At 48.8% G+C, this 13436-nt stretch overlaps 3 protein-coding genes across 3 annotated transcripts; 2 read left to right on the plus strand and 1 right to left on the minus strand.

The window, feature by feature from the left end:
- Positions 1–1644: 1644 nt before the first annotated feature.
- Positions 1645–2940, plus strand: LAJ45_07800 (uncharacterized protein; the record flags this gene model as incomplete). The annotated part of the gene is made up of 4 exons (XM_046117355.1): positions 1645–2336; positions 2403–2715; positions 2775–2821; positions 2880–2940. The coding sequence occupies 4 exons, from the start codon at positions 1645–1647 to the stop codon at positions 2938–2940; spliced, it is 1113 nt and encodes a 370-aa protein (XP_045969340.1).
- A 5065-nt stretch (positions 2941–8005) lies between these two features.
- Positions 8006–9022, plus strand: LAJ45_07801 (uncharacterized protein; the record flags this gene model as incomplete). The annotated part of the gene is made up of 1 exon (XM_046117356.1): positions 8006–9022. One exon carries the CDS (start codon positions 8006–8008, stop codon positions 9020–9022), a length of 1017 nt encoding a protein of 338 aa, XP_045969341.1.
- A 2112-nt stretch (positions 9023–11134) lies between these two features.
- On the minus strand, positions 11135–12433 carry LAJ45_07802 (uncharacterized protein; the record flags this gene model as incomplete). Its single annotated transcript, XM_046117357.1, has 1 exon — positions 11135–12433. The coding sequence occupies one exon, from the start codon at positions 12431–12433 to the stop codon at positions 11135–11137; it is 1299 nt and encodes a 432-aa protein (XP_045969342.1).
- Between the last annotated feature and the right edge of the window lie 1003 nt (positions 12434–13436).

A 13436-nucleotide genomic window follows, 5' to 3' on the forward strand; every position in this document is an offset into this window, starting at 1 on the left:
CTATAGAAGCTATAGGTATTAGAAAATTGATCTATGTGCCCATTCGTATATTCTGGCAATAGTCTTGACGAATTCCGTTCTTAATATCTATGCAGGAGAGTACGCTGCATGTTTTCAGCTGGCTAAGCCCTCGCAAAGAAAAAAAAGAAAAGAAAAAAAAGAGAGGAAAGAGAAAAGTACTGCGCGCCCATAATAAACGGTACACCAAACATGTATTTTCGCACATCATGTGTTGGGCTGCACTCGCCGAGGTTTTCGATCAGGTCTGTCTATATAGTGCATGTGGTGTGTAACTCGACGTCTGCCTACTGCATATAGGTACATGTAGGTATGTAAGTATGTTAATTCATATATATATAAATCTAGATGACTAGTAATACGCATGGTTGCCAAGACCTATCTGCAGCTCGATCTTGCAAGGCGTCCAATATTGGTACTGGAACCCTTCGGTGATGCCGGTCCCGGAGCTTCCCCACACATGTACATAGACTATGTAGGTAATGCGGTACCTCCCAGCTCTGGGTGTGGATCTCGGCCTCAGTATTTTGTGGCGTTATATGATTGTCTTGTGTTCATCCCTATTATATTATCAGCTTCCACCTTTAGCATATGCATAGGAAAAGGATATTACCGGGAATCCCGAGAAGAGATATTCTACACATCTCTATCTATGTCGAGGTTTTATCAAAATCGGTTTCTGGAGTCAAAGGAAATATTCCCCGGTGTTGTTATTCCCAATACGGCTTCTCGGAGTCTGTTGCAGTAGGAATAAAACTAGACACCTAATAAGATACATGTATGTATATAGTGAAAATTGAGCTGGTCTCCTAACTTTGCCACTCTCACAAAACCATGACAATATAAGATACCGAAATTAAAGTGTGCTAGATTCAAAGAAGATCTTCTGAGAAATTTATAGGATGGACATTTCATATTTCCCCAAGGAACCGACCTTGCTGAATACATGATAGCTTAGGAGGACCAAAAAAGTACAAAACTTACCTCTATCTGGGTTACCTCTGATCGCCTCATGAGGTCAAGTAGGCTTGTGAGAATTATATTGTGAGCAAGACTACCTCTATAAAAGAATGCGCGTCCATGCATGTTTGAGTACCTTGGTTTGGTGTGAGTGAATTTAGTGTTGAGTGTGCCGCGCGCGCGACCATTATCAATACCGCAAAAACCCATTGAGAAGTAAGGCGGCCAGTTAGAATGTTTGTCCCTAACTCCCAGCGTCTGTCTCCCATTTCCAGTTGAGGTATTCCGGAGAGAGGAAGGTACATGTATATAGCTACTAATGTAGCTGCCCAAGAGGCAACTCTTTGAATTATGCACCCCGTCAAAGCGGGGGAGACCTTTATACTTCATATCTCATATTCTAAAATTAGCCGGGCCCCGCTCATTTGGTACCCACAGGCTTGATCTCTCGACACTGAGCTCGATGCTGAGACGGTGCGCGCAGCAAAAAGGCACCAATTAAAGACTGCGCACATTAAACGCCAGTTCACATTTGACAACTACTGCAAGGAGCCGCAGCAAAACCTAGATAAGTGCATATATCTACTTAATCTATGTAATTCTCCAGCCGAAAAATTCCATCGGCTTGAGATAACATTGAAAGTGATATCACAATATAATCATCACATGGCCTCTACGGTTTGTGGAAACATATCCTTAAGTGGACCAGCTGCCATCGCAAATCCAGAGTGGAATCACACCCGGCCAATTCAGATAGGAGACTATCAGTATGATAAATACGCACAGAAAATTAGTTACAGTGCAGGCAACAGCTTAGGCTTGTTGGACTGGCAACAAAGTAACTGTAATTATTCTAGTCGTGATCCTAATACCGATAATCTCCCCGATTTCAACGATGGTTTGGCCATTGACTCCTATGAATCGCCGTACTATCGATATCTCTCGCAGACGAATTCTATTATCCTTCCAGGCCTAGAGGCTGGTTCTGGAGACTCTGGGACTCTTCATTATCCAGCTGCATCATTCGAAAATTTTTCGCCGGTCACAGATGTGCCAGATTACGAGCCAGTACAGTTTCCGAAACGAAGGGCCGATCCTGGGAATTTCATCCCCCACTACAAAACTCCAAGAGACTCAAATGTGCTAAACCGCGAGCCGTACTATGACCAACCAAGTAGTTGTGCACGCAGCCAATACGTACCTCTTTCTCCAGACTTACTCTCGCCAATTTCGCCGAGATACATAATCGGCAAGGAAGAGCTTCTGATCGACGATGAGCAAGTACCAGAGACACCATATCCTAAAGCTCACCAACCCGACAGCTTTCTTTGTCGCAATAACTGCGACGGAAATTATGTGTAGATCTTCCCTTGAGTTTACTCTCAGCCCTACGGTCATACTAACAATGGCATATTCGCTTCTAGTGGCCTTCACTCATGTTTCCGGAACGGTAACGAATTGCTCATTGCTTGCCGGTATAACGATCGCGAATGCTCTTCCACTTTTGCAACACGAAATGGGTTTAATTCCCATTTCAACTCTGTACACATACAGGAAAATCCAGGACCGCAAGTTTTGATCGACTGTCCGGTAGCGGGGTGTGCAAGGGTAGGTTCCAGGGGATTCAAGAGGAAGGACAATATGCTACAGCACAGAAGGGGTGTTCATGGAGAGGAAATTCAAAAGAAGTACATGAGATTTGGACAGGCAGGATTAGCGCACAGAAAACTGAGGGATGTAAGAAAGCCTGGAAAGAGGGGTAAAAGGTAGTAGTGTCACCTGGCGGTGTTTTCTAGATTATTATGGTGTTAGGAGTTGGCACGATTTTTGGTACTGGAAAGCAGTGAGTTATCCCCTTTCTTTTCAATTATTCTAGTCTGTCTGCTAACGTTTGAATGAAGGGCATATATTCATTTATCATTTTCTCCAGGCGGACTTTGTGACCAATGGCGCCCAAATTAATGAGGAATAAGATCAATGACCTATATTCTTTTTATATAGTCACGAACTATAATAATACCTTTCGTTGTTTTGGGTCTCAACTTTAATAACATCAGTATTACATTAAAACTATCCCTTAGACGGATGACGCGGTCAAATTCGCAGCTTGCCCCTTTGAGTTAATATTAGCCCTGTGTGGCAATTAACACTGAATTTGATTGGTTCTTTGGCTATTGTTATTCGGAAAAGAAAATAAAGTTACCCAAAGAGGTGCGTGCACGGACCAAACTGCGAATTTGACTGTGCCATCCGTCTAAGGGGTCCTCCTCAACGGTCGAAGCAAAACGATAAGATGCACGACGATGTCTATGACTGATGGACAGGATGACTATCCCTTAAGCCATCAGGACCGATTTCAACCTCGTTACCCATAACTAAATTAAAGCGGAAGTCGTGATATAAACATCGCAGAGAAGTGATAATACCGGTGCGTGCTTCTTACGCTAGTTCTTACCATTTAACCGTGATAGATCACTTCTTGGCATATATCCCTTCGTGTGTTTTCATGACCAGCTGCTAATGGGCAGCTTTTACTCGGTAATAAACCTAATCCTTATTCCGTGAGCCTTTTGCTGTAGAGTCACCTTCTGTGACCCCTCCTATACCTTTTTCAGGTGTCTCCACAGTCTGTAGGTAGCTAGGTTTTTTTTGAATATCACCACGCCGTCGCAGGCCTAATATGTCTCCGATTTTGCTCTGACGAACGAAGGGATATACATGTATGTGTGGTATAAGACCTCTCTTGAACTGTAGCCAATCAAACGAGTGGCGCCGTAAGGCCCCCACGAGTTAACGTACCACTAGTTGAAAGGTCAGAATTCTATTCACATAAGAATATAGTCAGATATAGGCAAAGTAATAATTATATGTAGCTCTCGCAAGGTGGCCATGGTTCCATGTACAATACTGTGGCCAAAGAAAAGTAGAAACATACATTCGGGACTGCTGGCATCCAGTCAAGAACTTCAAACAGTTATCACACTACATGGAGGCTAGTGATAGCTTTTTACATACAACCGTTTACAACCGCTTATAACTTCATGACCATGATAGATATCGAAAATGTGGCAAAATAGAACTAAATTCTAGCACTATTGTTATAGTTCCATCTTGCCACTTTTTTCATGTCTTTTTTGGTGTTGAAGTCATAAGAGATTGATCAATTGACAAATGTGAAATAGGACGAAGCCAGACGGACCTAGGTACTCACCTTGCCAACATTGGGTTGCAGCTTACCTAATATTTTCACTCAGTTTAAGAACATTTTCCTACCAAGTTTTGGAAATTTAATTCCGGCATTGTGAGTACGGCCAGTATTCTGCAAAAGTGTTCGTGATTTGGTTTTAATGTCAGTGCGTAGTGTGACGCACTTGTAAGGTTATGAAGGGTTGCGATATGTTGTAGAACAGGAGTTTTTTTTTTTTTTTTTTTTTAAATCATGTAGTTTTAATTGATTCTAGGTACAAAACTCTGCATGCAGTCTTAGACTATGGCATAAAAGATACCTCTCCCCGACTTAGAAACTAAATTCCACAACCCCAGATGAACAAAGGAAAACAATGAAAAGAAGCAAAACATAAACACTCTGACTGATTGACTACAAGGAAAAAATCGCTTTGGCGGTCCATGTCCGACATAAGAAATCCTCCTGCTGGTTTCAAATAACTTGTTGCCCCTTGAGGGTCTTTTTGGGTGCGGAGTACCCTGATTTGGGTTGGGTTTTGCGGTGGCTAGGCGGTGGAGGGAGGTGAGCTGAGGGCACTTGATGTCTCAGATCCGGATAGGAGGGGGGAGATGTGTTCCTTTCTGGGGAAGTTCGTTTTGGTGGCGGTGATGAAGGCTCCTAGAGCTAGCGTGTTGGTGTGGTCACTCCAGATCTCTTCGAGGGTTTTGATTCCTGGGAGGAGTTGGGCGCGTTGGGTTGCTTTCGCTCGGCAGTGGAGGATGGCATGTTCGGTGGTTTCAGAGGCTTCGCCGCATCTGTCACACTTTTCGGAGAGGTGGAGGTTGAGCCAAGATTTGTGGCCTCTGAGGTAGCTTTTTTGGGCTCTCATTTGGTGGATTCGAGTAGCCGTGAATTTATGTAAGTCCATGAAGAACTCGGGGCTTGTGGTGAGGGGGAAGGAGTAGTAGGGGGGTGTTGGGAAGTCGTGTGCCCAATTGTCTAGCATTTGTTGTTTTGCTAGCTTTGGGAGGAGTTTGTGATCTGTTCCTCTTGTGACTGGGTGTTGGAGGAGGTGGCAAAGATGTTCGATGGGGAGGTGGGCCACACCCTTCGTTGCCATTGAGTTCCACTTTTTGGGTGGGTTGGGGCGGCCACGGAGGAGGCGTGTGTGAGAGGGGACCCTGTCGGGGGTCAGGGTGGGGAAGGAGGGGTGGCAGCGCCCTGTCACAGGGTTGTTGAGAGGGTGGGCAAGTAGGACGCGTATGGCGAACTTTGTTTTCAGGTAGTGGATGTAGTTGATGAGTGGGGGGCAGTGTGCCTCGGCCCAGAGGACGCGTTGGTTGGTTGCCCTGAAGCAGCCGGTGGCCCACCTGAGGACTGAGTTCCAGAATTTATTCATTGCCTTGATGGAGCTGGTGGGTGTTAGGACGGATGCGCCGTATGTGAGCATTGGGCGGATGGCGAGTAGGGCGATTTTCCTACAGTTGGATGAGGAGAGGCCTTTGCCAGGAGAAGAGAATCTCTGGAGGATCCCGAAGCTGGCTTGGGCGGAGGCTAGGCGGCGGATGAAGTGGGTATTTGGGTTGAAGTTTGGGGATAGCCAGAATCCGACCCATCTGACTTGATGGCCTGGGTGGAAGATCTGGTTATCGAGGGTGATGGGGAGTTGTAGAACAGGAGTATGTACCTACAGAGTATTGTGGCTGGTGTGTGGCGAAAGGCAAATGGAATATGTATGGTGCGCCCACGCATAAAGGTAGCGGATCGCGACGAAATCTCAAAAGCCTAAGGCTTTGCAACGAAAAATGGTAAAAAAAAAAGCGGAAAGATAGAACTCTAGTTCAAGAGATGAAGTTTAGTTCTATCTTTGCAGATTTTTGATATCTGTCTGGGTTGAAAAGCCTTAGCAAGTTGAAATTGTAGATTTTTGTATGTAAAATTCGCCAAGACTGAACAAAGTGGAACAGTATTATACCCATTTATACCCCCAGAAAAGCAAACCTGACTGATCCGTAGCAGTAATGCAGCAGAATGGCTAGAAATGGGCCCTCTTATTGGCCCATGAGGCCCTATTGCAGCCACAATTGTTCCACTTCCGTATGCCACCATATCACCTTTATGAGTGTGTGTACCATATCTGAGGAGAGGCCACGAGGTAAGATTCGGGCTACCGATCTATTCTCTTCTAACCACTAATACAACTATCTAAGTCTTCTACGCACACTTCAGGTTGATATTAATGCTCAGATTGAAAACAACGAAAAATCTAGTATATAATATAGTTCGTGACTAGACCCTGTCTCGTGTATGAAGGAAGTACTCACCCGATTATTGACCAATCAGAAGAAGGCTGGGCACGAAACAGGACTAGAGTAGACCCATCAGCGAGCGTTGCCCGCTGTTTTGCCCGCTCCCCCAGGATGCAATGGTTGCCACCCATCAAAGTTTGGTAGACGCTCGCTGATGGGGGAGTGGTCTATAAGGCGTGTGTGAATGCTATATAGCACAGACACATAGTAGACAGATCACGAAATCTCAACCGCCACGGATTGACATGCACGAGTGATATTCTGTGAAAGATGTAGTATTTTTTTTTATATCATATGAATTGATTCTAGGTACAATAACTGCATGCAGGCATAGCCTATGGCATATGTGAAAGATGTAGTACTTGCCAGTTTTTTTACTATCAGAATTAACTAGCGGCAAACGGCTTGTAACGATGTTCCCCAAGGGCTGTACATACATTTAGACATGTACATGTACACCGTAGGAAAAAAGTGACAAAACAATGAGTGACCACCAACGCGGTTAACGGTTAAGCAACAACCATGACTTTTGAAGGGAAGCCATAAAAGGTGTTAAATACACTTCAGAGGCCGTAGTATGTACACCCTTTCTCATTTTGTGGTTCAAGTACCTCTCGTCATTGGGGTTGGTGTTGAGTGTAGGCGTTGTTTCGTCACCTTTTCCCTGCGGGTGTACTTGGTGTGAAATTATATGTAACTACAAATATTGTCCCATTGCAATAGCAACCATCAACCTCACCATTTACTTCGGGCCATCAACCACCACCATAACCATGATAATTAAAGCAGGAGATAATTACTTCTGAGCATATAAATGACTACGAACTTAATACACCTGAGTTTTAGCTATTGGTTGTGTGGTTTTATAGGGTCCCAAGTTCGCCGGTGGGGCTGAATGCTTGCCAGCGCAATTGGGACAATGCTTAATGAGTATGTAACCTGTTACTTTGAACTTGTCTCGAATTAGACTTTGGGTCACGTGCATTTAATAATTAATAAAGTTGGAGTTGGGAACGTCTTTGTTGCTGATTTAAATCCAACGCCAAGCCGAAGGGACAAACTTTGTACATTCAAGTTGTTCCCTGCATGTATTTTCCACGATGTAGATATATGTACATGATTGGAGTTCGACAAAATAAAAAGCCAGGCAAACACTGTAACGGGTGGGTTTTTACGCATAACAAGAACCTTATGTTAGCTGATAACGAGTTTATCTCTATTTCTCAGTTCTCGACAGTATAGTACTACCTGAAACATTGAATGAAAGATATATACAAGTACAGGGATTCAGTACCACATGTACTCGCTGCCATAGAATGGGGGGCGTCATTGAGTTGTGAGAAACAGACACATCTCCATTGAATATCCCGTTTGTGCTCTGGGGTATCATACCGCCTCAACCTCCATTCCTGCTCTCCGTCTCGACACCATCCACTGCATCCTCTTTGTACCAAACAAAGCATCAAACAATCAATCTACACATCGCCATCTCTCTGAATTCTATACAAACCCCCATATTTCCACCTCTACCTCTACATCCACACCTACAAACATGGCCAACGACATCCCCTGGTACATCCACCTTCCGCTCTTCCTCCTCTTCCAACTCCCCAACTACATCGGCATCTCCGTCTGGCAGCACTTCTACACCAAAACCACCATCCACCCCACCTGGAGCCCCGCCCGCTCCACAAACACACGCACCGACATGCGCGGCGAGTTCGCCGGCATCCTCATCTTCAGCGCCCTCTCGGGTCTCAGCCACCTCTACGCCTGCACCAAGATCCTCCTCCTCCCGCTCATCATCGCCTTCGACGACAACGAGCTCCCAGGCACCCGCTCGCCCACCCGCCGCTCCACACTCGTCTTCATCCTCTACCTCGCCGGCATCGTCCTCCTCACCCTCTTCTCGTCAACCGTCATGTTTGTCGCCCCCTTCGTCACCCCAGAGTGGAGCTGGAAAAGCACCTACAAGCACGCCTGCGACGGAATGGACCTCCGCGTCCACCTCGACACCCCCGGCGTGCGCCAGGCTAACGAGGTAACATTCGAGGACCGTCTCTCGGGGACAAACTTCACCATGGCAATGAGCCCGGACCCTGTCGCGGCGGGCTACGACGCCAAGGGCCTCTACAGTTTCAATGTCACCAGCGCTGGTGGCGGCGCTGGTGCGCCCGGGTGGGCACGGGTCGAGTACAACATGGAGTTTGGCTGGTACACCGTGTATTCGCGCAACAGCAGCATCTTTGCGCACGGGGTGTTTGAGACGGGGAAGCAGTTCCGGCTGCCGGAGATGCATTTGGCGGGGGATTTGGCGCTGTTTGAGAGTCGGTGTGTGTTTGATCCGACGGTGCAGATGCGCGATGCGCGCGAGAGGGAGGGGGAGGTGTTGGTGAAGACGGTGCAGTTTAGGATCTGTGGGGGATTGGTGGTGTGTGCGAAGGGGAGTGTGGGGAAGCAGGTGGCGGTACCCGTTGGGTTGTTGATGTTGGGGAGGGCGAAGAGGGGTGGGGGGTGCTGTATGTCGAAGTATAGAGTGCCTGGCGTGGAGGGGAGGGATTATCAGTAGTGCTGCTCCTTTGGGGGTTGGTGGGGTGGTAGATATCTCTTTCTCTTTTCTTTTTCGTTGCTTTTATTACTCAACATCGATATCAATGTAATGTCTGAAATTGGGGTAATGGAATTTGTGCTAGGTGGAGTATAAGACCGTAGTATAGACAGCCATCATCCGTGCAACAAGGAATTCAATGATGAATAATCTCTATATATCGATATCCACAAACAGCTCTTTTTCTATCCCCGGCCCCATGATGGACATTACCACCTTCTCGGCGCTGTCCGGATAGTGTAGATACATATCCAGCCATGCACCACCACACTACATGTAGTTCTCGCCTCTCCCGCTTTTTCATATAATAGTATAATCCCAGTAATAGTATAATGACGGTGATACAACACTGCCGTAGTACTGCGGTTAGCCAACCAAGGTACAATCACAGAAGATCACTCGCTTATGTAAGCAACACATTGCGGCGTAGTGAGGTGCGCGGTCGCCAAGATGTGGGTAGCAATTCATGTAGCGGTAAATTGAAGCTGGGTATCACCCGCCGGGGGCGAACTCAAGGGTGTTCTTAAATGGTAATTGTCATTTAATGAAGCGTTGATACGGCAGCTTAGTGTGGTTCATGGGGTGTCACTCGCGCTTGTACCTACATCTACAGGGGTGCTGTGGGGGGCGGGGTGGCGGGGGTGAGGGGTGGCAGCTATATAATGGCTAGCTGGCGAGAGAGGAAGATGGTTGTGGGGTTGTGTTTTGTGGTACATAAGTTGTTTGCGCTGGGGGGATTTATGTTTCTGCTGGGGGCGGTTCATCGTTTTGTCGGCTCTCACTGGCTAGCTCTTTCTCCGGATTGTAAGTTCTAGTGTTTGGCGGGCGGTGATTGGCGAGGGACCATCTCTACCATCTCCGTCCCGGCCCCATTATTGTATATCTTCCTGCACGTACGCTTTGTTGCATGGCATATATACACGAGCCCCCATGGAGCTAACAGCAGCAAAGGAAAGAAGGTCAACATGGGGGTTGGACGTGGCCAAGCGGTATAGAGCTCACACTCTGTATCGAACATGTGAGCGTTCAACCCCCCCTCCGGACGTAGAAAAAGATGTAGCAACCGAGGCCTAGGCGGTGTTGTGAACTTTTTTGCTCTTTTTTGTACTTTCAGAGGTCCTTTAATTGTTCACAATTGTCATCGGCCATGATCACATTAACCGATACAAACAATCCAGTATGTTCTCGCCTGCAAGCCAAATTAACCATTGTTCCTTAGTAGTTACTCAGCATTGTTCCTACCCAGCTTATAGCCAAATTGCAAACCAAATCAGCAACCCGCATTTGCGAAAATTCTACTCGTCCTCACACTTTATATTATAGGAGATATATATAGTGGGCTATGCACTGCTAGTGGAACAGACACTTACATGTAGTATCTACGGTAGCTAGTACTTTAAAGTGGGTTCGATTCCCCCTGACGGAGCACACTTCAAACCTTTTTTTCTCTTTTTTTTTTGGCTTTTGCATGGGTTTTGTTTTGGAAATGGGGAAAAAAGGGCCTCTCAGACCTACATGTAGTAACTACCTCCCCAGGCCTGCAGCTGGTCTTGTATCCTCTTGTCAGCTTGTGCACCATATGTGCAGGTCTCGTCTTGTTTTGTTAGTTTGTCTGATCTCGAGACCATTGGTTTTCGTGTCATTCTTCAGAAGGGAGCCAAGCTAGCTTAGGAAGAAGAGGCGAATGTTTGGGGGTTACTCGATCGGGAGCAGGGCTGATATGATCTTTGTGGGGGCAGACGTTATTATTGTAAGTAATATCTCCTTTTTCTTCTATGCCACCGGGTTGATCTTGTCGTGCCCGTGTGCAGCCCTGCCGCGTCGTGGCTGCGGAATGCCGGGCGCCCTTGTCGACAGATACATGCGCATATATGCTCTCTCAGTCACGACCTTTCAGAGTTACAGGTGGTCACACAATCCGCTCGCTGATGTCTGGCCAGTCTGATCAATAGCAATGTCAATCCTAGCAACACATACACTTCCAGATCACGCCGGTAGGAACTACAAGCATCCGCATATATTAAACCAAAACTATGTATATACATACAAAGCATATAACCAACAGTAACACCCTCAAAGCACCCCCTTCCCATCCCACCCCGCATCCCTCCCCGCCACCCCCGGGATCACACTCCCCTTGCAACACCCACACGGCCTCTCCCTCCTCATGAGCATCAGCAGCCCCGCCACCACCTGCACACGATCCCACTGGTCGCGCCGCGCACACAGCTGCAGCTGCCCGCAGATTGTGAACTGCACCGTCCTCATCACCACCGTCCCCTTCCCATCTCCCTCCTCCCTTCTTCTCCCCGTCTCCCACACCTCCACAGTAGGATCAAAAACACACCTTCTCGCAAACGGCCCCGCATCCCCCTCCAGCCCCAGCGCCTCAACCCCAAACTCATCCCCAAGCCCAAACACGCTCTCCATCGCCAGCGCCCCGCCCTCGTCGTACGCCCTCAGTCGCCGCTGCGGGACATCATACAGCACGCTCCCAAACCTCGGCACAAACCCGCCATGGCCATCCCTCGCCGAGACCACCGAGAAATTACTCCTCCCCCCCCCACCCCCACCCCCACCCCCTAGCCCCCCTTCTCCTCCAGCCTCCTCGTCCTCCATAGCCATCCTATAGCTCCCCAAGCTCCTCAAATCCCCAAACAGCACACTCCTCGCCGGGCGCGCGTCCGCCGCGTCCAAGAAAACCCTCACGTCCAACCCGGCAGCACACGCGCCCTCGTACCGGCGCTCCCACGCCACGCCGGGCGTCACAAACGGGCTCACAAACTGCGCGACCGTAAACAGCAGCGCCGCCGCCGTGGCCACCAGCATCGCCAGCGTCGTGAAGGTGCGCCAGAGGCACTTTGTGAGCGCGGGGCGCAGCGGCGAGCGCAGGTCTATCCATTCGCGCAGACTAGCCAGCGCGACGAGGGTGTGGCGGAGAAAGTGGGATGCGAGGATGCCGTTGGAGAGGGTGAGGAGGAGGGAGAGCGTGACGAGGATTGCAAAGTGGGCGCGGAGGGTGATGCGGGATTGGTTGGTGGAGAGCGGGGGGGAGAGGAGGGGGTTGATGGTGGTGGTGACATAGGTGTGGTGTTGCCAGGCGAGGAGGGGGTTGGCGATGAGGGAGGTGGCGAGGGGGAGCTTGATGAGGAGGGTGTGAGGGGTGGGGGGTTTGGGGAGGTAGGTTCGACGGGGGGGGTCGGGGTCGGGGGGAAGTAGGACATTGTGATTGTGCTGTGGAGAGGTGTGGGGGGGGGAAGTGTGGAGAGGTGTGGAGAGATTTGTGGGGTTGGTCGATGAGGTGCTAACTAATGGATGATATTGATGGCGGAAATAACGCCGGTGGTAGGCACGACAACGACCGAGTGACATTCTGTGAGGGCACCTGCACCGGTCTTGACTTGCAGCAGGATTGAGGAAAACCGAGTGAGTAGCCGTGATCCCAGGCCCCCACAAATTCTTTGCAACTTATACCTAGATCTTACCTGTTTCCGATCTACACAGCTGCTCAGGCCCTACCCGATAAACAACAGCAACACAGTAATAAACAGTCGAAGTCTACGTGCTAGCTACTTGACCCCCGCATGGTGGGCGGGTGGAAGACCGACCGTTCCGCCGCTGAATTATGGGGTCGGATCTGCATACCTCAGCAGACACCAGTCCCAAAAATATCCAGCGCCGGGGCCATTCAAGCCTCCCCCCCCAAATCCTCCCCCGATGGAGAACACCACCCAAACACGCATGCCGTATACACATCAACCCCCCCCCCCCCCCGGGAACCACCTCGCAAAAACACAAAGATACGCTGCATTTTTGGTGCTGACAGGCGCAGCCCGGCTGGCTTGGTGGCTGGGTTCTCTCTCGAGCTGGTGGTATACTTGCGCGATAAAATGGGGGGTTGGTATATATACCCGCAGATCGATCATGGATTATGGGTTGGTAGAAATGGATAGCTAGCTTTGTGCGTGTGTGTATACCTCTCAGAAAAAAGGAGGAGGGGGGGGGGGGGGGGATGTCTGCGTGTGTTTGTTTGGAGGAGTAGCTGAAGAGTGGTGGGTATACATATGTATGTTCGATATATATGTAGTTTTTGTTTGCGCCTGGCGGGGGGATCCGAGAAGGAGGGGGAGAGCGAATAAAGTGTAGCCACCACGGGCCAACCAACATCCAGACCAGGACCCGGGGCTATGTAACGACCACCACTACCGACAGCGGGGCCGATAGCCTATCCTTCATTCGTGCCCGCCAACGATAGGCAAAAACTCTAGCTAGCTACAGGAGGAGTAGTTGCAGTTTGTGGTGCCAGAAGAGGGCGAAAGCGGAGGCCACAAACCGCGGTGACTTGACTTGCAGTGGGCAGAATGGTTCGCGGCGG

This window comes from Morchella importuna (genome assembly GCF_003444635.1).
Source record: "Morchella importuna strain M04M26 chromosome Unknown Morimp01GS026, whole genome shotgun sequence".
NCBI classification, from domain to species: domain Eukaryota; kingdom Fungi; phylum Ascomycota; class Pezizomycetes; order Pezizales; family Morchellaceae; genus Morchella; species Morchella importuna.